We start from the raw sequence: 25676 nt of genomic DNA on the forward strand, positions 1-25676 counted from the left end.
GACAGAACTTCCCTCGCCCGTTAAGTACAATAAAATAAATCCAGATTTTTCGAAAAATTATAAAATTTGATTGTGAACCTAAATTTTTCAATGAGAACCCTTATAAACTGAAATAAAGATATGTGTGCAATATATTACAGTCAATGTAAGGAAACCTGCTGCGCGTATGTTTCAAATGAGTTTTTTCGAGGACACAGGTATATCTATCAATTTAAATAGGTTGAGTGAATTAATGATAAAAGTATTGTATTCCCAAATTTAATCAATAAAATAAATTGACACATTCATTATTTTTTTTTAGTCAGTAATTTTAAAAACTATGAGCTTGTTGATTAGCCACAAGTTTTGAGTCATAATATTTAGCATATTTCGGCTAAATTTTGAGATGACGTCATCATTTTTTGGGAGGGGGTAAACGAATAAATTTTAATTAACGACTTACCTTGACTACGATAACCTCAAAACGTTTGCAAGACTTATTTAATTTTCAAAATATCGTTATACAATTTTAAATTTTTTTCCAAAAAGCTGGTGGTGGGGATGATTAGCCAAATTTTAGCTGTTTTTATTCATTCACTGGAGAAAGGTAGTAACGTCATCTCAAAAAAATTAAATAAACAAATTATGTAAAATTTATTTATCAATTATCTCAGACAGGTTCCTTGAATTTCCCTGAAATTTTGTTACAGTATGTTAAACTGTGACGTCATAAGGGAGCTATTATTTATTTATTTAATAACAAAATCAAGATAGCAAAATAATAGCTTTTTTATGCTATATTTTAATTACAGCACTAACTATGCCCAGTTCACCATAGTTCCAAAGTTCTGTATAGATATATATTAGATATAATTATATCTGGCGTTGACATTTTTTAACGAGCGAAGCAAGCTGTATTTGGTTGTTATAAAAGTAGAATCATAGTTGTCTGTGATTTTAAATGTTTTAATCAATTTATAAAATAAAGTGTCAAATATAACATGCAATATACATATAAGAAGTAATACAGTTATAATAGTCTTTTTCAAATGCTAGTCAAAAACAAAGCATTAACGTCACTTCAAAAAAAAAAATTAAGAAGTAAACATTTACTGAAAAATATGCTGTGAAATGATTTTTTTTTAATTACCAATTATCTCAGAAACGTTCATCGAATTTCCCTGAAAATTTGAGACCACAGTAACGTTACAATCAGCATCATATTATTATACACACCAAAATATCTTTACCCCCTTGAAAAGGTTGATGACGCTGTTCTAAAAAAATCACGCCTTCGTTAAAAATTATGCCTTAACATGCATGGAACGTTAGTTTCGCTTCAGCGGCTAGTTCTGTCTAATTTTTTTTACTCGAGTTTAGCATTCATTCTGAAACATTACAATTTGTTTTTCTTAGAAATTCGAAAGTTTGCTAACTTTACGTGCACGGAAATGCGCGGTCATAGCAAAATCTTAGTAACAGACATATGAATAGTACATGTATTTCTCACGAGTATGAATTTGGTTAATCTGGTTATTGGCTTGAGTATCTCTGCACATTCGTTTCACATTATACTACTCCTATCTCTTAGGACTGTTCAGGAAAGTGTTCCAAAAAATCCACGCTTCAGACAAAATTTCAGTAATTGTAAAAATGTGTGGTGTATAACTGGTATAAAATATTAATTTCTCACTAGTGTGTTTTTCATACTCGTATGGAGTGTGCTTTAAATATGTTGTTATTTTTATGCCTTCGGATTTTTTGTGTCATAGACAGATTTATACACTTTGTATACAATAATCATTAGTTTAAACTTTTTTCAACCAGTTTGCATTTACACATCCAATTCATTTATAAATTTTAAAAATTCCAGTTTCGGATTTTTTTTTGCCAATGTGGCTTTGAGTGATTCACAAAAGCTTCACAAATAAGGAGTTCCTCAAGGCTTCGCCCGGGAGCTGACGTTATTTCAATCTATAACCGATCCACCACGCTTTGCCAAAAGTCGCTGGTGAATTATTTTCCCGCGAACCAATGAATTTCAACAAAGTCAATTAAAATAATAATGACACGTATGATGACATCACTGCTTTTGACCTGTCCCAGAAAAGTCCCTACACATCTTGCGCGGAATTTAAATCTATTCTTTCGACATTATTATTAAACCATCTGTTGCGCGACCAAAGCTCGAGTTATCATCGAATCTGCGTCCTGTACCAAAACTCCCACAAAGCGTAACATTTTTATGAAAATAGATATCATCGGTAGTGGGCCCACGTGCTGACGAATTCGTCAAAAATATTTTGAAATCGAAATAATTTAATTGCATCACGCGAACAAACAAGATTGCGGGACAGGCGACGACAATTCAGGTATTAGTTAATTGTGTTTGTGTAATAGACGCCATTTGCCTAATAGACGCCATCTTATTTGTTATCAGTTCGTCACGATTGTCTGTTATCAGCGTTTTATGGAGCGTTATCGGATTAATTCGAAATTGTAAATTTTGATTCAGTAGATTTATTGTTATTATTTTGAGGTTACTTCAATATTTACATATCTTATTTTTTCTGAGTATATTATATTTTCTCGAAAGATAATGTATCTGATTTTGTTGACTCTTCATCATTCTGTTGACATAATAATAAATTAAATTTATACCTTAATTTATTTATTGCACAATTAGAAATGATGTTAATTATTCGTATCGTTTTAACACCAACATTCAGTTATCTCTGGTTGTTGAAAGATGAAGCATTGAACCTGATAAGATGGAAGGCCAGCAAAAACGTGTAAGTCCAAATGTTTTCCCCACGAAAGCACCCTCGACCAGGAAACGGAAAAAGCCGAACCTTCACAGATGATAAATATAAAGCAATATTTCAAATAGATACCTCGAGAGGGTGCTTTTTGCATACTCCCTTCGAACAAAAAATCCGGAGGGGATTAATTATTCGAATGCTTCTTCGGTTTGTTTTAAGGGCGTCCCAATTACGCGGCGATAAGGGCGAGATTCGCCCCTGGAATTTAATCAATCGATCTATATCACCTTATGCATAAAGGGGTTGAACAGATTAATGTCTTCATACGGAGAGCGATTGATTGATTCCTAAATTACGTTAAACATATCCGTCTCTTTCCCTTCAAAAGCTTGTTAGCTAATAGAATTTCTCAAAGTACACGTGGGGTTAGTCAACAAAGGTGTATTTTCATGCTAATGTCATTAATATTATTCAGATCTATCCACCGGTAGAGACAATAGCCGAATTTAAATAATTCCTTTGCAGATCAATCAATTAGTTGAAGAAGTACAAAGACTCCAGAGCACGATATCCAAACTGAAAGAAACCTCGATATCGCAGATCACTAGCTTAGAGAATCAATTAGAACAGAAAAGACAGATCATCGGGAAGTTAGAAGCCAAATTGGACCACCAGCGGGACTATGAGGACATGAAGAGGGAACTCAGGTACTGGAAAAACACAATTTCAGCAATTTCCTTCTTTATTCAACAAAACATCTTATCTTATTGTCGTGATATCATTTAATTTATAACAATACATAATTGCGGACTCATTTCAAAACTGTTTACCGATTACTTGTCACCGAGATAACACTGATTGTGTTTTTTGAATTGTTACAGTATCCTGAGGTCGGATCTCTCGAATAATCCAGAAACAACCAAATCTATAGACTTACTACTCGAGAAAACCAAAAACTTACAACAAAGCGAGAACAGGGTCAAAACGCCAACGCAAGAGGTCGAAGGTAATTCATTTCAAACGATTTTTGCGAAAGTTTCGATTTATACTATTGTCTTCATAATTATTGCTCCCATGGTGGCGAAACGAGGCTACAAGAGAGCATTCAGTGGAAAAATGTCAACGCAATACTCGCGTTCTAGATTTCCCAAATTTTCGAACACCGATACCCATTTCCATCAATTTTTTAGTTTAATTCATATTTCCAAATCCGTCAAAAGTTACTATGTATTTATATTGAGACTCCTGTCGCACGCATTTTAAAAATATAAACACATCGCCAGTTATGTTCAAAATTCTTCAAATTTCGAAAATTAGCAAACTTGGCCACCTTAAAAAATGTTTGTTCTGAGTTTAAGTTTGGAAGCTATCTTCTGATCATTCGAGGGAGTACATCTATTGAACTTACTCCACTTCAGTTTGAATGTATTAAAGATTATTTTCAAAAAAACGTATTTTCCATTCAAATCATTGATCACCTGTTATAACAAAAGTTCTACTATTTCTTGAATTTAGTAAATGTCAAACTGAAATTGTGATACGTATATGTAGTAGTTTTGCAAATACATATTTGCAATTTATTGCTTATAATTTTGTTAGTATTCCTATGACAGCTGGGACATTTTTGCTGTATTGATATATATTAACCAAGTTATTACAAAGTGCAAAATGGTGTATATCGTGTCGTCTTTGAAATCCTACATAAATATAAAAATTTTGAATTCCTGTAAATCTAGCTTGTAAAACGAATGTGCAAAATTGCAAAACTTAGGTGTCAAAACCAAGCTATAAAATATTTGGCGAAGAAAATTGTACTACCCATCATCAATGTTCCAAAAGATTCAGATTTTTGATACGTTTGCCGTGAGGACCATTAAGCTCCATTTTCCCGAATTTCCATATTCAAATGAGGCTTCTTCTATTTTCTTAATAGATTTTATCCAACAAGACAAACGTCCCCACTCTAGTTTTAATTACGCCAGAATTACCGTAAAATAACGACTCGAGCAGGTTCGATAATATCAAAAACAATAGAATTCCCAAAAAATTATATTAGCATAATCTAGTTGCACACCGTAATTATTCCGGACTCCGGTTGAATTAAGTGTATTTTTAATTAGTTTAGTGTGATTATAAATTAAGATCGGTGAACCATGAAAAAAAGGAAGTCATTTATCAGACTCATTGATGACTTACGATGATAACATATAATTTATGATTTTTTCCATACCCGTACCAGTTGCAATTGTATTTGCCGAAATTACAGTCCTTGTTTTCGTATTGTAAAGAACATAGAGACGAATAAGATAACACGTCATATTCACAAAGAAAATTTAACTTAAGCGTCCATGAAACCTGCGAAAACAATAAGAGAATTTAAGTGGAATGTCAAAATTGACGATACCAGCGAGGACATTCGACATCAACGAGATTTACGAGTCGGATCGCTTGTGTGCTAAAATCATTCGAAATGGCGTAAATTGCCCTTAAAAATGGCGTTTTAATTTGAATTTAATAAGCAATGATGATGCAGACTCTGATGGAAAACAAAATTATCAGCTCCGGTAATTTTTGTCTAATAGTTATGTAGATGATAGGTATGGAGTAATTAAGAATAATTGTGGTATCGTTGCTCTTTTACAAATAATTCGATTTTAATTGCCGCTTGTATTCTGTAGCTTGCCCGAGCTTCAAGACAGGAAAAGTGAAACCGATAGTGGAAATTACATCTTTATTCGTCGACTATATAACAGTAGGAAAAACCTTTGCACGATTGTCATCTACATTTTAACGGTTAATTTCTTTAAACTTACATGATGTGTATAATTTTGACAGTTTTAGAAAAGTAACTGTAGTTTTGAAAGTTTTCATTTTCAAAAGTAAATAACCTTACTACATAAAGATTAACCAACAACAAAGCAACCGTATTTCTACCACATTAGCATAATTATCATTGACAGTGATTAACAGTTAAAAAAATAATTTCTCTAAACCGTTTTCCTAAAAACAATTGCGACACAGAAAAATCCATTATCTCCGTATCAGGAGCAGTCTTCTATTGTTGTGGCCTGCCTTATCCAAACTTTTCCATAATTACCATTCAAAGCTATCACAGTCGTCGATCTTCCTTAATTTTGATTTTTATTACACCTGCTGATGTAAAAACTTTGCGTAAAGAAATGTTATCGCAATATGAATCTATAACTGAATAGAATTGAAACGTAGAACCACTGAATGTCCTCTAGTCCTCCGCGCCACGACTTCGTCCCCTTCCCCGTCTCCTCTTCAGGTCTTACTTAGCTGTTTCCTCTTTTCCAGGGGTTGCAATAAATCCACCAAATCAACCAGCGGAGGCCCTCTCCCCCCTGTCCCCCCAAGGTCCCCTCCCACGTCCCTTCCAGAACGTAGAGACCTTCGGTAGCATGTTAGGCGAAGAGATTGTGGCCAATTGGCGCCGTAGCATAGAGCAGAATAATCGTCTAATCTCGCGATCACCCTGTATAGATGTCGCGAAGACGCCAACCTCGGTCATGGGAGTTCCCGACGCCTCGGTCACGCCCACAAACAATGAAAAATCGACGGCCTCGACGCCGCAACCTCCGGACTCACAACCGCCACAATCCTCACCCGTAGAACCCATCCTCAACGGAAACCCCAAAAGCCCCGAAGACAACAACAACCACCACGTCAGCAACAACAACATCCCCATGGCTACCATGTGCGCGGTCAACAACTTCCTGCGGGGGGAGGAGGCGCTGAAGAGCCCCTACCGCTTCGAAGACCACAGGTAAGACCTGAAAAGAGCTTCCTCCGGCACCCGGAAGGTGACCACGAGGTGATTATTCCTTCAGAGCTCACGAGGAATCATTCCTCCGGTGTCCATGAGGTGATTACTCCGACACCCAGGAGGCGATCATTTCTTCAGTGTTTATGACATTTCCCCGGCGCCAGTCCGGTGATGATTCCTCCGGAGGTCATGAGGGTATCGTTCTTCCGGCGTCCATGAGGTGGTGATGCCACCGGTGGCCCTTGATCAGAAGTACGAGGTGAAAATTGCTCCGGTTTTTGCTTCAGGTCACCGTTTCGCTTTGCGGAAGAGCTGGGGATGGCTCCGGGATCCATGGTGAGTCGACTGGGCGAGAGCTTGATCCCCAAGGGAGATCCCATGGAGGCCAAACTGCAGGAAATGTTGAGGTACAACATGGACAAGTACGCTTCACAGAATCTCGATACGTTGCACATATCGAGGAGGGTGCGGGAGTTGTTGTCGATACATAATATAGGACAGAGGCTTTTCGCCAAGTATATTTTGGGTTTGTCCCAAGGGACGGTGTCGGAGTTGCTGTCCAAGCCGAAGCCCTGGGATAAGCTCACGGAAAAAGGGAGGGACAGCTACAGGAAGATGCACGCTTGGGCTTGTGACGAGCAGGCGATTCTCCTCCTGAAATCGTTGATACCAAAGAAAGGTGAGTGGAGAAAAATTTTTGGCAATGCATGGTAGTGACAAGTGGTACGTTCACTTGTGATTTTACGGAGAACTATTAGTTCCACTGCTAACCAGAGCCAGGAAAGTGCCTCGTGAACGTGTACTAGATCATCAATCTTCTCCATTAGAGTGTTGCAAAGATTTTAATTTCCAAGATTCTTATCGTCGTTAATTATATTCCCCGAGCTAAATCAATCTTGATATGTTTTAATATTAAAACACACAAATAAATAATTCATTAATGGACAATTAAGCGATTCTAGGCCGCATGTATAAAAATAATTTCAGTTTTCGTACGAATCCGTGAATCATTTCCTGCCATTCAATAAAATATTTCGAATGATAGATAATTATAACGAAAATATCAAAAAAACCTTCTTAGCAATTTTATTGTGTTCCATTAGGAAAAACATTGTGTCACAACACACAATAAAATTTACATGCGATCGTTAGGAAAAATTTCAACATTAATAACCCAAATATTTAATTACAAAACCATTTATATTGTTTGAATTTATCCCACGCGTTACAAAACATCAACTTTATAATCTTGAAAACCGTATAAATCCTATAGTTTCGCTCTGCTCTAAATATTCTTTCGTTTCAATCTGGAATAAGCATAATTTAACAATGCGCAATTAAACTCGCGAGGAATTATCTCTGCAATCACATAAAAAACAACACTCTTCGATTTTCGGATTACTGTACATATGTTCTACTTTTACTTCGGGTTTTAACACTTTTTGTTGCATATTTTATTGCTTATTGTTGGAACAGGTTGCAGTTCAACACATTCTTTTATTACACTTTGACACGATCTTAATCGCGCTCTTACGACAGGTCGCATTTCAGGCTTTATGCCCTACTTACCTCATACGTACGGTTATTCATATCTAAATTAGTCTAAACTTATTTTATCATATTATTATAATATACAGATTTGATGATAAGTGCTTGTGCACCCAGAAATTAAGACGTTTCTTTGTTCGGAAAGATAAATAATACTGTATTGTGGCACGGAAGGTTAACTATGCAACAATCGACATGAAATTAAACCACTGGCTTACGAAGGGGGAATAACAGCAGCCCGAGAACTGTGCCTTGGGGCACACTGAAGCTAATGACAAGTTGGACGACGAAAAAAGGCTCGCTTTCCGAGAGTTCTGGGTTACAGACGGACACTGATCTTCGCCTGTTTTTTTTTTTAATGTAATTCCATCAGTTGCCTATTGGAGAAATTTAAATCATTCAAATGGTGAAAATTATATGTAGTTCGCATACTGACTTTTAGTAAAATTTGCTCTAAATCTCTTATTAATTAATTTTTATAAATACAAAATCGATAGAAACTTTTTATAATCTATAGTAGTAGTAGCAGCTATATTTTAAATGAAATTTATACTGCGTCTGGGGTTCCACAGGGAAGTCAGATTGGTCCCGTGTTATTTTTACTTTTCGTTAATGACTACCTATAAGTGTAAGTAAATATTAAGTAATCTTATTTATTAAGAAAAAGGTCCTGAATTATTTACATCTTTATCATATAGAAATTAAAATCCGAATATTGTTTTTAGAAAAATAAAAACAATAAATTTACGTAAATAGTGCTTATACTACACATTCACAAGTTAATTTACCCAGAGAAATTGATGAAAATAGAGAAAGTTTTGGACGAAAGTTATTTAACAATATTTTATTCAACGATGATGAATAGATATCCAAAAAGTCTAACACTATAAATACAATAAATGGCAAATTAGTTCCAACTTAAAAACACAGGGAAGTTTAGTGCAGAAACGGATGCCGTAAGGATATTAAATTCTGTAACGGTTAGTTGTTAGATGTCCGTTCGAGAACTAGATCGATGGACAATTTCTTCGCTAAAATTGTCTATATACATTGAGATAAATAACGATGACTAGTCAATAAACGCAAAAATTTAAATATTCAAAGACGATTGAATGTCTTTTAAATGTCTTCGAGATGTTCAAGAAAAAAGAAGCCAGCGATTCGTTCGGTCAAAATTGCGGCCGTGCGCCGCATTTGCGTGGTTACGAGCTTAAACTCGTCGAAAAGGCTTTAGGTATTTGTCGATGCAGTAATTGCGTTCATTGTTCGCTTGAAAAAAAATTAATAATTGGAAACACATTGTGTGTGACAGCATCAGCATGTGCCAACACAAAAATGTTCCAGCTGAATTGTCCGACATTGAAATTGCATTGATAGATGTTTTTTGTAAATCTACCCCGCTCCGTGTACTCGTTTCCATAGATAGATGAAGGACCGGATTAGGTTTTCTTTTGTGATAGGCGTCCTGAAATTTGCATCAGAATATTCCTCGTCGGTGTATCTTTGTTGTTAAATTTATAGAGTGAAATATAAAAGAGTAAATTAGCAATTTAGACAACTATATTACCGGAGATTTATTAATCTTTTGTTCGGTTTGCTGCAGACGTCGTAGCATTGCACCCTCTTTTTTACCCGATAGAGGTAAATTATTCGCATCGACTTCCGTGCCTTTTGTTTCGAAACGATATAAAATATCTTTATGCCCAGACGTGTACGCCGAAAACAAACCCCAACACTTTAAATTTTAAAATTTCAGAGATAATCGCGGGAGCGATCTAGCGTGCTTCCGGTCCGGCCAAGGTTTCGGCCTTATCGCGCGCCACCATCAGCCACATTCGCCATAAAAATCGCCAATCGAATGCCCATAATCGATACGTTTTCGCCCCGCGAAGCGGACGTATGGACGCCTTCCGGATCGAACAGCAGTGGCGTAGACACCGTGAGGGCCGGGCGTAAAGGTGACATTCATTAAAAAGAATGTCTTTTTTTGAAAATTCGGGGCAATGATGGAGATAAATGTTCTTATTGCTTTATTATCAAGATTAAAAAGGTTGTTTTTGCTAACTATATTACTGGAAAATTACCGGAAGCAAAATTATAAATTTTTTTTTTTTGTTAAGAAATATTATTCTGATTAAATTTTTGTCACATATATACATTTTTACATACTATAGTTTTCATTTTTAAGGCACTGCTAACTCATTGATTGTCATTGATTTTTTTTTATAAGATAAAAAGAACAGTAAAATCGATACGCCTAAAACTTGTTTAATAATGTTGTTTCGTCATATTATATACAAAATAATTTAAATTGTTTCGCAAACAAAAACTTTTTATGATTGGGTTATTATCGTGTGGTAAAATCTAAGTTTAACGACAAGTTACGCTGTATACAAAATATTAGCATATGCACTATTTTTTGATTCGTCACATGCGAATAATGACTTACACTTTAGATTTTCCTTCACTGAAATAAACTATTTTTAATAATGTCGGTATATGTAATAATTTGAAAACAACCTAGAAACAAATTAACAGTAAACACTTAATAACGTTTAAAATATCATCAACTGTGTCAGGTTGCTGTAAAGCCAAGTGCATCTCGCAGTGAGTATATGAGTTTTAATAAAAAGTCTAGAAGACGACGAGCAATGTTTTCTCCTTTTCTATCGTTTTTACCTTCGCTGTCACGTTTTACACAAACAATGCTACGGTTTTTGCCTTTAGGGTGGCTGCTTGTGGTTACGCCACTGGCAAACAGTGACGGACGGTGCCGTGATTCGGATTAAAACCGATAGTCGCGTGTAAAGCGTTGCATGTGTAAAAACGCCGTAAAAACTTTTTTATAATTCGGGACGTGATAGAAATCGAACGCGCCACGAAAAGCCACGGAGGGGTTCTTGTCCGGCGAATTATTGCGCCTTCGTTTTTACGGTATCGAATTTATCGAACAATTTTTATAATAACATGACTTCCTTCCTCCGCGTTCAATATCAGGCTAAATTTGGAAATGATTCAGTTTTTTTTCTTTGTTTGCGGTCAACCATCGAGTTACATCCGTTCGGACAAGCAATTATTATTATCTCTATTTATTAATCGGATTGTGTGCATATTCCGATATTTACCGTGCACTGAGGACAGGTCTGCATTCTTCAACCGGTGGCATTTGCACGGAAAATGCGCATTCGACGCGCTGAAGAGCGGTCGGACCGAATTTGCGCCACTCGGTGATGAGGAGGTATCATGGGAAAGAAAATTGCAGGATTTTAGAGTTTTTTAATTGGAGGTTGTATTGAAATTCAATGTAAACTATCGAAAACTTATGCTTGGCTACTACTAAATAAATGAGATATTCGGTATGGGTATCTTTTCTTAAAAATATACCCTGAACAACCATTTAGGACATTTACTGGATTTTCAAATCTAGGTGTTTAACAAACGTGGGTACATCCATGTGTGTACGCTGTTAATCGTAATTATCTCATTGTAATGAGAATGTCTCCAAGACTCGGCGAATTATAAATCTTACTTTGAAAGTGTAAAAAGAATATTCTCTGGACGTTCGAATAACGTGAACTTGCTGAGATGTTCAAGTAGGTGTCCGATGAAACTATCTGAGGCTAATGTTGTCTAGCTAACTTATAAACGTTTTATTCTTGAATACCTCTGAAACATTTTCCAACATTTACTCGTCGCACTTGGATATCTAACGGACATCCATAGGGTAATTTATTAAAATCATTAATTCATTATGCATTAAACTAAAAAAAATATACTTTCTGGAAATTCAAATGATCTTTAATAATATTTATCTTTAAATATGCAATACCATTTTCAATGGGATTTAATATCGTGGGCACATCGTTCTGTACCTACGTTTTTCAGCCGACTTTCTCCAATAAGACTCATGTGTTAAATTTACCACAGAAACATATAAACGTCAATCCAATATCTTCATTATCCACATTCCTTAATATTCCTTAGATTCTGTTATTATTCCGGTTGTAGTTTATGGTCGCAACGTTAATGCTCCTTTTTTATTACTTTCCATAAATTTAAATCACTCGCCACAGCCTACTGCACTAACGAGATAAAAAATTGGATTATTTAATATCTCCTTACTATTGATAAGTTAAAATTACCGCAACCAAGTCATCGGAAAATTGAGAAGATATTGCAATCGGGTGATTCATAGAATGTGATGACTTTAGCAATGAAATATCAATCAATGCAATGAAATGCAAACTGCATCACCATTTGATTCAATTAAATAGAGTCGCGATTGTCATTTTGCATTTACGTAAAGGATAATCGTCTCTGAACATGCGATTAATAAAATTTCGACGGCAGAGAAAAAGCGAGTGATTGATTGGGACGAAATAAATGCTGTAGTCGGACACGTCAGCTCTGATTGTTCCGATAGATACAAACTTCAATTAAATGATGTATCATTAATAAGAGAATAAAACGAAGGTTCGAATGGATAATGGATCGCCGACATTGGAAGTCTATCGAAAAGTGCGTTTTTGTATTCGAATATATAGGCGGATATCGGTATTGACACCCGGTCGCATATTTCACAGATATCTGTTCAATATTCAAAACTTGATGTTCGTTTTACAAAATTTTTGTTCAAGAACGCGTCATTTCCCAACTGGCGGCTCTTTTTTCTTTTTTTCCCAACAATTTTAATTATTATTTGTCGATTTTGAGGTTACAGAAGAAATCAACCATAATAATAGTTGCGTGATGATTTTTTTGGAAAGAATGATTATTACATGACGTCCCGAGGTAATTACGTATCAGATGTTAAAATATGTCGATACTTAACCGGAGGGATCTCAGCCGATCTTCTTCAATTTTCTAGTTATTAAAATAAGATTACGTTTGTCTGAGTTCTTTGTGAAATAAAGTGTAACGGGCTTTTCTAAACCGTGTGACACAAGACGACGGTTTAATGGCAGTATTTACGATGTTGTACATCTGTATTTATATAATAATAAAAACTTCTCTCTACGTAGCAAATAATAATTACTCGTTGTTCGTTGCTCATTTTGTATTTTTCATGGGAATGTGAACTCCTAGGCCGGTTCCATAATGGAACAAGAATAGTATAATATTGTCAACTTGTTTCAACAATAACGGAAGAGTGTAATGTCGACGAGATGCGAGCAATTGCATATGTCAACGTATCAATTTTTATACAGTTAGCCTAATTACAAGTCGAAGATTTCTTTGTATTGTGGAGTTCTAACATCATGTATGACAGGGAGAGGCTTCTCCTTTCTTGAAAGGCACCATAACGAGCATTTAATTGGACCTTGAAGACTACGTCTATAATTTAATTGTCAAGACCGGAAGAAAAATTCACGAAAGATACTCGAGGCGCACCAATTTTAGAACGTTTGGACTTTCCATGTGACATTTCACACATCAACGGTTCGATAGATAATTACCCGCAATTTTCGCAACTAATAGACGAATCTTCAAGTGGATAATTAATCGTGATTACGGAAATTCTAAACTGACCCATCACACATAGATACTTTCACGTTATTAACTCATATGCCTAGGGGGCACGCTGAGGGTTGTTAAATACGGACAAAGACTCCACCTTTGATCGATAGGAGGATCCTTACACATTCAGATAAATTAATACGCAATTTAGTGCAATCCACCAATATATATTACGATGAAATATTAACTGGAAGATTTTATTTACTTATGCAAGCAGCGTCAATTTGACGTATCATCTAGTAATGCGTACTAAAACATGATCTGATTATCTTTTTCTGTATGTTTTTTTTTCTTTGATGAATGTGTACTAGATTACGCTACAAGGCAACACACAAGACTGAGGCACTTTTCTCAACTTTTGTCTTTTTAATATTTGCTTCTTCCCTTATTTTGCTTAATTTATTGGAGCCGTTTTGGCTAGCCGCATCCAAGACTCTTTGTGTTTTGCTAAATTCTTAGCAAAAACTCAAATCATTAAGACTGTTTACTCCTGCTCCCTTACAGACAATTTTTCCTCAGGCAAAGATACAGGAATGCCAACGTTCGGCCGTCCAGAAAACGATCTAACCGAAGAGCGGATAGCTCATATCCTAAGCGAAGCAAGCCAATTCCAGCAGATGAAAACACACACCGAAGACAGCCATAGCAACGACGACTCGAAATCGCCGCACAATCAGTGTCTGAGTCCGTTTTCAAAGGACTCGTCGCAAAATCGGCGACTGAAGAAATACGAAAACGACGACATTCCACAAGAGAAGGTTGTGAGGATTTACCAGGAAGAGCTGGCTAAGTTGATGGGAAGGAGGGTCGAGGATATGAGGAATCCCCGGGAAGCTTTCCCTGGGTGAGTATTTGATGGGTTTATTGTACAGTTGCTAAACTCATTGTAGTATGTTTTTCCCGCAATTATTTAGTGGGGGTCAGATGGACAGGACCCAGGAAGAAATTCGGATGGCGTTGGATGCCTATCATCGGGAAATCCTCAAGTTGAATCAGTCCAACCCCGGTCAAATGCCGAACTTGGGTTTGCTGGCTCTCCAACACCAAGCCCTCGTGCAGCACCAACCCAACGGGGGCGTCCAGGATTTATCCCTCCCAAAAGACAAAAAATTAATGAACGGTGAAGAAAAAGACACCAAAGATTCGCCAAACGAGGATGCGTTACGGCATTCAGGCAGCGCTTTCAGTTTAGTTAGGCCGAAAATCGAACCCGGGACGCAACCATCGAGCGGTTCGACAGCTTCTAGTCCTTTAGGGAACGCGATCTTGCCGCCTGCGATGACCCCAACTGACGATTTCTCGGGATCTGCGGTCGCAAGTCCCCTCCAAAGAATGGCTTCCATCACGAACTCCCTCATCTCGCAACCTCCAGCCCAGCCTCACCACACCACCACCCAGCGACCCCTCAAAGCCGTCCTCCCGCCCATCACCCAGCAACAGTTCGATCAGTACAACAACCTCAATACCGAAGACATCGTGAAGAAAGTGAAAGAGCAGTTGAGTCAGTACTCGATAAGCCAGAGACTTTTCGGTGAATCCGTGCTGGGGCTGTCGCAAGGCTCAGTTAGCGATCTCCTCGCGCGCCCTAAACCGTGGCACATGTTGACCCAAAAGGGTCGCGAGCCCTTCATCCGCATGAAGATGTTTCTAGAAGACGATAACGCAGTGCACAAGCTAGTAGCGAGTCAGTACAAAATCGCTCCAGAGAAGCTGATGAGGACTGGGGGATATGGAGGAGCGGGCACTTCCATAGGCAAACCGATGCCTCCAACGCCGAAGATGCTGAATGACGCCGCGGGAATCATTAGCAAGATGCAGGAGACGCAGAACCTGCTACCACCTTCATTGCAGCTGGGACCGCCGCCAATGAGCCAGAACCCACAGCCGCCTCCGATGCTGCTGACGCCTCCAGGGGTGCCGCCACATCATGCCATCAGCTTGCAGAACCCCGACCATCTGAAGAAGAACCCCAGCCCGCATGGGATCCCGCATTCGCCGATGGGACAGCACCAGAGTTTGAGGAACATGCATCAGCACATGTCGCCTAGCGTGTACGAAATGGCAGCGCTGACGCAGGATTTGGATACGCAGGTCATCACGACGAAGATCAAAGAGGCGTTGCTCGCCAATAATATCGGACAAAAGGTAGAGAGATTAGACGAAATCTAAGATTAATACTCCTTTCAGTTATTTTTTCGTCTTCTAAGACTCAATTTTCAAAAAAAAAATCAAGAACCTATTTTCTTCAGAAGCTGGTTTCAAAGCTAGCTGTACAAGGATGCGTCATTTTTCTTTGCAGATCTTCGGCGAGGCAGTCCTGGGGCTCTCCCAAGGTTCCGTCAGCGAGCTGCTTTCCAAACCCAAGCCTTGGCATATGCTCAGCATCAAAGGGCGAGAACCCTTCATCCGCATGCAACTCTGGTTGAACGACGCCCACAACATCGACCGCCTGCAGGCGCTCAAGAACGAACGTCGCGAGGCCAACAAGCGACGTCGCTCGTCAGGTCCCGGCGCACACGACAACAGTTCGGACACCTCGTCGAACGACACCTCCGAATTTTACCATTCCAACTCGCCCGGGCCTGGGCCCACCAAGAAGCAACGCGTGCTCTTCTCCGAGGAACAGAAGGAAGCGCTTCGGCTAGCCTTCGCCCTCGACCCCTACCCTAACGTGGCTACCATCGAGTTTCTGGCGTCCGAGCTGGGATTGTCTAGCCGTACCATCACCAATTGGTTCCACAATCACCGGATGCGATTAAAACAGCAGGTACGTGGTGGTTGGCACTATTTGCTTAAGAACCCGATGTTTTTGACGTTCTAACAAATTTTAATAAACACTAAGGGATACTGCTTACTTATCATGAACGAGGCCATAGTAAGTTGTAGACAGAGTTCTATACTTTGTGGAGTATGACCAGCACTGGCACAATCGATGTATCTAATTATACATACAATGTTGTCTGTTTTTGAAGTTAGACTTGTCAAAAATGTCAAAACCGCCAAGAACCTTAAAAATGCCAAAATTCAAAAATATTAGAAACGAAGTGAGCAAATGTTGATTGTTGTTAGGTGCCGCACGGGATGGCGTCCGACGTTCCGCCGCGGGACCAGAGCGGGGCCCAGGGCCCCTTCGACCCCGTGCAGTTCAGGCTGTTGTTGAACCAAAGACTTTTAGAGTTATCTAAGGAACGAATGGGACTGAGCGGAGTCCCCTTGCCGTACCCGCCTTACCTGGCGGCCAACACGAACCTGGCGGCGCTGATCAGCCGGGGGTTATTACCTAGCGAAGTAGATATGGCGGCGTTGAACAACGCCGTCAAGGAGCAGATGAGTGGTTTGGACCTGTCCATGACGTCGCTGAAGCGCGAACCGGGCGACTTCGACGATGACGACGACGTGGAGAGCAACGTGGGCTCGGAGGACTCGAATCTCTCGGCGGGTAGTCTACTCAAGGCGGAGCCCAAGGAAGCTCCGGTCAATCAGGGGCGGAGCTCGAGGCGAAAGCCGGCGGCGCCGCAGTGGGTCAACCCCGATTGGCAAGAAAACGAGAAGGACAAACCCACCGGGGACGAAGTGATAATAAACGGAGTTTGTGTGATGCAGACTGAGGATTACGGGAGGAGAAGCTCGGAAGAGACGGTGAGAGTGGAACCGACGCCGGTCATGGACCGGTTTGAGGACGACCAAAGTGACGCTTCTTCCATTAGTAACGATAACGAGGCGCAAAATCAAAACGAAGAGAAGGAGACGAAGGAGGAGAACAGGAACGAAGAGGAGGTCGAGAAGCAGGAGGAGGAGAAACAGGAGACCGAAGACGAGAGGTGGGATTATTGACTCAGTGATAATAAAAGACAAAGACTTCCGAGGAAGACTCTGTAAGATAATAAATTAAGTGCAATCACGGATATCGAATAATCATTACCCTATTATTTATTGTGATTATCTTTTACCATTTTTTTTTGTTAAGTTAAGGCTTTTTCTTGCCAACGAGGCACTGTTTTCGTTCTCTCCCTTTTTTAATTCGTAGTTATTATAAGACTGTTACCATTATGTATATTTAGCCAAATTATTACAAAAACGGCTATAATTATTGCAAAGCAAAATGTTTTAAACATTGTGATATTTGCTTGTTTATTTAAACTGAGAAAACGTGTGCTTTCCAACCCCAAGATGGCCAAATTTGCAATAAGTGTTAAATTTCGTACTCTTTTCCAAATTTTTTGTATATAAGGCACGTATTATTTAGTGTAAGGAATTCGAAATTGCTCCAGTTTTTCCTCTAGTCTTTCCATAAGGGCATCAATTTTGTTTTGGCCAGTCAAGATCGGCTTTCACTTGATTTTGAAAGTTGCGTCTTTTACCGCGTTCGTTGTTATTTTTCCAGTGGTTTTGATCTCATCCGGCTGGAAATTGTCTGTTCATACATAGCTTTAATTTCCAAATAAAAAAATTTTTAGGATTAATCATGAGCAAAGAAGTTATTGAAAAATGCATATCGTTACTTGTAAGTATTAAGATACGAATCCACCCAATAGAGAAGAATTTAAATAATGATGAATTACAATAGTGATGTTATTTATGACCCTTGTTTTCTTCCAGGACGATAAAATATGGCACGAGTGCAATATTTTAGCGTTTCCATTAAAAAATTTTAATAAGTAAGAAATGTATATTTTTGGCAATATACAAATTTGTGTAATTCTTCCATTGTATTATTCAATGTATACACATTGTAAAAAAGTTATTAAAATAAAATACGTAATGTTCTGCTCTTACAAAAAGAATGTTTAAAGAATTAAGTGAGAGACATTATTAGCAAAATATGTATAAAAAAGCACATTTTTAAATAACTGCATGTAGAATAGCGTCGTATAGATTTTTTTGCAGTAGAAAAAATATTATAATTTATCGTTTCAGACACGATAAAACGAACTTTCTGTGTATTCTTCCTTTTTTCTTTGTTAATTATTTACTCGAAATACGTGAAAGTTTGTTTTATTACGTACGTACGTTTTTTTTATTGTCATATTATATTTTATAAAATGTAGAAACTATCAACCGTTTTAATTAGTGATGATTTCTGTATTGTAAATATTTACATCATATCATCCTCCTTTTGAAATTTCTAAATTATACATTTCACTGTATTTAACGAGTTGTTTTATTGATTCTCCCACATACGGTAAATGAAACGAACACCCTCTTACACAAACTGATAAATTTCTTTACAATAACTTATAACTAAACTTAGTTTTTATACAGTTTTTTTTTGTCAAATTTATTCTGTAAATAAACCAAAGAAAGGTTACACTTTAATTTGTCTCCATCATTTCATTTTGAACACATATTTGAAAATTTAAAGCAACTCCTTCACACAATCCTCGTTCCTGCTCGTCCAATCATTCGGTAAATTTGAAATATTCCAAATTTTTCAAACCACGGTTGGGTCAGTTGCTTTTTAAGTGTGCTTTCTGATACATATACCTTCGGTACAGAGAGCACAACAAAGGATTCACACAATTTGTTTCAAATACGAGATCTAGCGTTATACAAAAAAAAAATTGTTAGTCCAAAATTACCTTTGTTTGCATTTGTAGAGCCTCTTTCTTAATAAAGTAGCAAATTAGTGATTTTTCGTACGGATAAACATTTTAATTTTAATATGTGTAATTTAACGCTACCCATAAATAAAAGGAAATGTAGTTCACTTCAAAGCCAATTTGTTAATAAACGTTTATACTAAACTCACTTGACATACACCTAGTGAAACTTTTATGACTTAAGCAGCTTAAGGCAAACCACTCTTATAAGTCAAACTAGCTATTGTATAACTTAGCTCAGTTGACATATACGTAGTAAAACTTCGCAACTTCATTATGACAACAATGGACAGTAATAATCCTTGCGGTTCGGGTCCACAAAGCTTACAATAGCCAGTTTGACTTCAAGGGTGGTTTAGCTTAAGCCGTTTAAGTCATAAAAGTTTTACTAGGTGTATGTCAAGTGAGTTTAGTATATTTTAACGTACCGATTTTTTGAAGTAGATGAATCATGGAGGTAGAATGTTCTCATCACTACAACACTCCTAGCTCTTGGTGACCGTTCATAATTATTTTGTTCTGTACAATGAAATTACTGATATCGATTTATAAAATACCAATCTGCCAAATTTCATTTGAAAATTCCTACTAGCAAACTTACTAAGTGTTACTAACCTGACCCAAAGTTTTGGTCAACATTAAAAAAAAGGGCACTATACATTGTGTATCAGCCTAGTTGTAGTTAGTTGGGTTTTAATTTCATTCACGTTTTTGGGAAATTTCGATGATTGTATTTCTTAGTAACAACTGCAACTTATTATACATCATATTTATGTTTATTTATTTCATTCAAGAACTAACTAGAATAAGGAAATAGTAAAAATGGGAGCACAGTGTAAAAACCATTCAAAAGTATAATCTTCATAAACTTGGTTTGAATTACAAGACTGTTACAAGTAATTATACACATGCTAAATCGTGAAGAGGAAAAACCAAAGACTGAATATATAAAAACATTTTGGGAAACACAGTAGTCTTAAAACGCAAAGTATGAAAATTTTTAGAGGTTACAACTGTACCAAAATAAAAGAATCACAAAAGAAAAGGAACGGTTTTGGGGAATTTGTGTTTCAGGAACGATAGGTTGGCAAGACAGATTTACTTTTCAAAAATTAAACAAGGTGGTGTCCGCAATGCTGCATGCTAGCGTTGGAAATGTTCGGATGATCCTGATATTCGGATTGTACGGAATCGGATGAATGCAATATTCGTAATAATCATCCGGTTCCGAATTCGTACGTGAGCCTCCGATTTACCGAGTAGTCCGAGTACTCCGAATCCGGATACCGACTCAGAATTCGCTTACGATTACGTTTCTTTAGTACTGAACGCAAAGGGCCATTTCTGGAGTACCAAAGCCCCTAGCGTTGGACCGTTGAGCCGAGGAAAGAAAAATATTCTTGAGTAAAATGTCAAAATTATTTTAAATTTTCGATAATTTTTTTATAAATATCGCTCGAGTTAGCGCAGCAAACGAGAAGAATTTTAAACAATTTGATTTTTCATATATTTGAAACTAAAAAAATTAATATTTCCGAACTTTCATGACCTTAAAATCGTACTTATTAATAAAAATATTATCTATCTAAATTTTCATCCCTCGGTAATTCCGTATTCTCTTTCCGATTCCGAACGACAATTGTCATTGTCCATGTTCCGTGTACCACTCTCGCGTAACATTTATTCCGAATCCGTTCCTTTCGGGCATATTCGGCTTCACCCGAATATTTCTGTATTCGGAATAAACGAATATTTTAATACGTACTCTCACATCACTACTGCATGCATTCAAAATGTTACAAAGGAACACAACTACGTAATTAAAACTCTAGCTTTAAAAAAAGGTCGAAACAAAAGTTAAGTACTAGTTATATCGACATTTAGAAATTTTCCATTTTTAGGTTGGTAGAGAACTGTTATGAAATACAAGGAATCAAGTTTTTCACTTTGGATCATTTATTTACACTGATACATTACCAAAATAAAGGAAGACTTTTGTTAAAGCAGCCCCATTCAGATTCGAAAACTTATGGAAAATTTTAATACTTTACAAAATAAGTATGATTTAATTCCATTCACTTTGCACATACAAGGTCAAAGGAGCTGCTTTTGCAAAAACAAAAACACCTTCATAGCTTTCTATATATCAAATTATAATCCACATACACGATATAATAAAAAAAATCGTAAAATAAAAATACATCGGATAATGTCTATTCGCAAAAATATCCCTATCTTTATATTTAAGATAATAAAAAATATGATACTTGAAGATTCACTGTTGCTGATGCATTTTCGCTTGCATGGCAGCTATCATTTCCTGCATCCTTTTCAACTCGGCTTCTTTCTCCAACAATATCCTATCCTTATCACTAGTTGCAGCACCCTTTTCATCAACAATTCTGCAAACATCAAATGACTAAAAACCTCTACTTCTATCATAACTTACGTATTGCGTTTTGGAAGGCCTCCTTTTGCTAAGCACTCTGATCTATAATTCTCATAATGCACCTGCTGAGTGATCTCCTGCAAATCCTGCATGTGCGTAATTAGCATAGTTCTCAATTTAATAAAATCACAATGTTCAGGATTCTCGACTTCAACAACTCCCCAAGGGTACAGCCGCCCTCTTACTTTCCTCCCCCTCACTTCGAGCATGGTATTTGCTCCACACACAGCAAATGGAACAGCTTGTTTCAATTGCCTCACTTGCTCCTTGTATTCTTCATCTTCATCAGAATCACATTCAGGAAGCGAATAAATACGAATACCGTTCTCTTGAATCTCATCCATCACTTTTTTTTTCAGTCTTAGCATTTCTTTTTTTGTTAGAACATCAGCCTTTGCAATAACTGGCACAATGTTGACTTTGTTATGAAGTTGTTTCATAAATTCTATGTCGAGCGGTTTGAGACCATGGCCAAACGGAGATATGAAGTAAAAACAACAGTGGATACGGTTATCCATTATGTTTTTGCGGTTAAGCCCAGACTCATCCCGTAGGAACCTTTCAAATTGGTCATCTATGTATCTTATTATGGCCGAAAATGAATCAGTGTTGTCTATGGCGTCTCCAAAACCTGGAGTATCGACAACTGTTAATCTTAGTTTGACGCCACGTTCTTCAATTTCTACAGTGGAAGGTTCTAGTTTAACAGTCTGTTTCATTTTTTCTGAAAATTTGGAGGTTAGAAAAAACAATAAGTTTGATTAGGGCTTACCAGTGGCATCTGGTACTTGTCTTTCGGGATATAAATCTGTCAAGAAAAGGGCATTCACGAGGGTACTTTTACCTAAACCACTCTCCCCTACAACCATGAGAGTGAACTCGAAACCCTTTTTCACTGACTTTCGATGAACTTGGTTAGGTAGATTTGCGAAGCCTACATAACCTGGTGTTTCTAAACTTGAAAACTGTAAATGTAAATTTTTTGTTACATTGTTGACAAATGCAGGCCAAACGGAAGTTGTTATCCATATTGATAAGGTAATGGTTTATGAATGAAATACTTACATTTTTGACAGAATCACTAGACATTTTTGAAATATATAGTAGAATTAAGCTTAATATAGAACCAAGTACTAAAGGATAAAAGGAAAATAAAGAATTTTACTAAATTTGTAACAGCCGGGTGAATATAAATCTGTTATAAACTATAAACATCAAACAATAGTTGGAGAGTCGAAGAAGAATCTGATTGGTGGAGATAAGGTGTGGTCCTTTTAGTACCAATTGTAAGTAAGTAAAAACACTACATAGTTTGATTAATACCGAATCAGTTTTGTTGTTTAAGGACTTGTTTATTCGATTTTATTTGTTTAATGAAACGTATAAATTACTTTTTGCTTGCAAAATGTCGTAAATTACAAATACTATTTATTTAATTTCTATAAAATATCAAATAAATATAACTTGATTGCTATTTTATAAACCTAATTAAGTAATTAATTAGTTATATAAAAAATAATAGTAATATGTAACTGTTATAGTTTATTAATTGAAAGAGTAAATATAATTTAAAACTACATAAAGGTGGAAATGTTTCAAAATGAGAAGGACCTAATAAATAATATAAAATAACAATGTGATTGTTTTTCCGTATCTCACATGTGTAAAGTATGTTGCATACATGACGCATACGGCAAACGGCATAGTATAGAGATCATCATTTATTTTGATAATATGTAAGATACTGTGATATGAGTGTAGTAAATAAATGATCCAAATTTAAAAAACTGGTTTTGTTGCAGTCTAATATAACAGTTTTCTACCAAAAGAGCTGCCAACCTAAAAATGGAAAATTTCTTAATGTCGATACCCGATACAATAGCACTGTTAAAAAGTAATATATAATAGCTTTATGACCTTTTTTTGTCTGTAATTGTGCTGCTTTGTAATACTTTGAGTGTGGCGAGGCCGCAAATGGCACCATTTTTATTTTTTCTGTTATAAAATGTACGACTTCACTGCCAACTTATCGTTTTTGAATTGAAACTTAAAACAGAAATTCCCCAAGATAGTTCCTTTTTTGTCACTTTTGTAACAGCCGAAAATTTTTAAACTTTACGTTTTCTGATTGTTATTTTCCACTTAATAAAAGACTTTTTTCACATTTTTACAGTGGAATTGTAAGTTTTCTGTGAGTGCAATATGGCTGAAGCTGAAGAATACATTCAAGATGAACAGGAACTTTATCATTTTCATTTTAACTGGAAGCAGCTTTATGAAGATTGTACTCTTCGATAGTTTTTATATTGCCCCTTCTGTTAATAATTTCCATGTTCTAGTTCTTGAATTAAATATAAGTATGATGTATGACAGTGTGCAGTTGTTACAAGACATGCTTTTGTCGAAATTTCCTGAAGATGTGGATGAAATTAAAACCCAAATAACTAAGCTGATGGACATGTATATTACGAATAGCAGAGAGCCCCTAGAAAAGTTTAGGGTAAGAACGGACGTTGCTTTAACCTACCTGAGTGTGTACTGAAGTGTGGGCGTTTAACTGAGGAAATATATATTTCAATAATCTGTATGATGTGTTAGCATTGAGAGATGTCAATTGCTTCTTGCAGGAAACTGTGAAACAGATTTTTACGTTACCGCCAAATGTTGTTTTACCAGGCTTGACCGAAGAGAAGATGGTGACCACTCAAGAGTTCCAACAACTAAAAGTTGAGGTTGATAAACTTGAACAGCAGCTAATTGAGGTTTGTTTCATAAATAATATATTATTTTGTTTATTCTATATGTTTTTTAGGAGGTATACTACAAAGCACAATTAAAAAAAGAAATGAAAAAGTTTGAACACATTCAACCATTATCAGAAAAAGTTGACGAAATACTCAACTTTTATGAAAATAATAAACCAAAACCTGGCACAAAAGCTGTGGAAGAGTTGTTTGAAGCTTTAAAAACGTGTGAAAAGTTTTATTACAGTAAAAGGTGTAATGATGAAGACAAATCAGATGTGCAAGATGACTTTGGTTTATTTACAGAATACTCCTGATTATTTTCGAAAATATGTTGTAAATACTATGAAGTTAATGTTATGTTTAAGAAAAACTAACCATTTTTTTGATTCCCTCATATGAGAGAATTAATAAAATAATCATGAAACAAGTGTTAAAAGTATTATTATGATAAGAATGTTAAAGTTTGTAGCATAAGTGGCCAGCGAGTAATAATCTAGTAACTTATGTTTAGTTTTTGAACTTGACAATAGAACTGTGAGAATAAGTTAATACTTAATTAAGCTTCTGTAAAATGGGTCTTATTGGTGTTATGATGTCATTATCATTAATTTTATGGAACTGGTTGCTGTCATGATAGTCATTGTAGTACAATTACTGCTAATTATCCATAAAATTTACCATATAGATGAACTTTTTGCTAAGAAACAATTGGGTTTTGACGTCTAATAGCTTGTAGAACACGAAAATGCAATCTCCCCCCTGGTTTCCTTTCTGTTGAAAATTTTATGATTTTATGAAAATAATGTCCGAAATTCGAGTGGTTGTACTGAAATTTTAGATGTATGTAGTTTCAGCTTGTCAGGTATATGGTAAAACTCCAGCCAAAATTTGTGTGCTCATCTGTACTTAAAATGCAATAACGCCTCATCAAAAGATTGTCAAATAAATTTCGCTTGAGATTTATTTTACGACATGCGTACTATTTATTTGCGGTTCAGTTGTGTAACTTATACAGGGTTAGTATAAAGGCCCGGAACGATTGAATAACTTTGTTATTGAAAAGCTTTTTTTGGAAATTTGGTGTGGATATATAGTTAATCATGGCGACTTGATTATAATATTTTTCCTTTTTTACCGCTTTCGGTTTGACACACAAGGCCGCCTACTTTTTTTTTAATGGAACTTCACAGTTTCAGCGCCGCTGGGTCGCAAATCCTAAGGGGGCGCGGTCCGCACAAGTGCGGGCAATAGGGGCAATATGATATGCAGGGTGATTTCGAAATATAT

At 36.6% G+C, this 25676-nt stretch overlaps 3 protein-coding genes across 11 annotated transcripts in view; 2 read left to right on the forward strand and 1 right to left on the reverse strand.

Annotated features, from left to right (window-relative positions):
• LOC135139035 (homeobox protein cut) overlaps positions 1-18745 on the forward strand; it is an 85736-nt gene extending 66991 nt beyond the window's left edge. For 5 of the 9 annotated variants that reach the window (XM_064069105.1, XM_064069110.1, XM_064069111.1 and 2 more), the window contains 8 exons: positions 3267-3448; positions 3623-3747; positions 6060-6528; positions 6816-7207; positions 14098-14437; positions 14484-15738; positions 15893-16360; positions 16663-18745. In XM_064069105.1, coding sequence (XP_063925175.1) covers positions 3267-3448; positions 3623-3747; positions 6060-6528; positions 6816-7207; positions 14098-14437; positions 14484-15738; positions 15893-16360; positions 16663-17427 — 3996 coding nt within the window. In that variant the 3' untranslated portion in view covers positions 17428-18745. Of the gene's footprint in view, positions 1-2695; positions 2772-3266; positions 3449-3622; positions 3748-6059; positions 6529-6815; positions 7208-14097; positions 14438-14483; positions 15739-15870; positions 16361-16662 lie in introns of those variants that run through there. The other 4 variants (XM_064069112.1, XM_064069106.1, XM_064069109.1 and 1 more) reach the window with 4 other exon arrangements.
• A 2580-nt stretch (positions 18746-21325) lies between these two features.
• On the reverse strand, positions 21326-22884 carry LOC135137849 (septin-1). The gene is made up of 4 exons (XM_064067600.1): positions 22708-22884; positions 22415-22607; positions 21643-22366; positions 21326-21595 (listed from the first exon to the last, which is right to left on the reverse strand). Exons 1-4 carry the CDS (start codon positions 22729-22731, stop codon positions 21469-21471), a joined length of 1068 nt encoding a protein of 355 aa, XP_063923670.1. The 5' UTR covers positions 22732-22884; the 3' UTR covers positions 21326-21468.
• An 848-nt stretch (positions 22885-23732) lies between these two features.
• On the forward strand, positions 23733-24986 carry LOC135138309 (uncharacterized). The gene is made up of 4 exons (XM_064068258.1): positions 23733-23926; positions 23982-24142; positions 24270-24404; positions 24455-24986. The coding sequence occupies exons 1-4, from the start codon at positions 23845-23847 to the stop codon at positions 24701-24703; spliced, it is 627 nt and encodes a 208-aa protein (XP_063924328.1). The 5' UTR covers positions 23733-23844; the 3' UTR covers positions 24704-24986.
• The last annotated feature ends 690 nt before the right edge of the window (positions 24987-25676 follow it).

Source organism: Zophobas morio, unplaced genomic scaffold (genome assembly GCF_036711695.1).
Source record: "Zophobas morio isolate AGI-343-1 ecotype UQ-CSIRO unplaced genomic scaffold, CSIRO_AGI_Zmor_V1 ptg000030l, whole genome shotgun sequence".
In the NCBI taxonomy this organism is placed as follows: Eukaryota; Metazoa; Arthropoda; class Insecta; order Coleoptera; family Tenebrionidae; genus Zophobas; species Zophobas morio.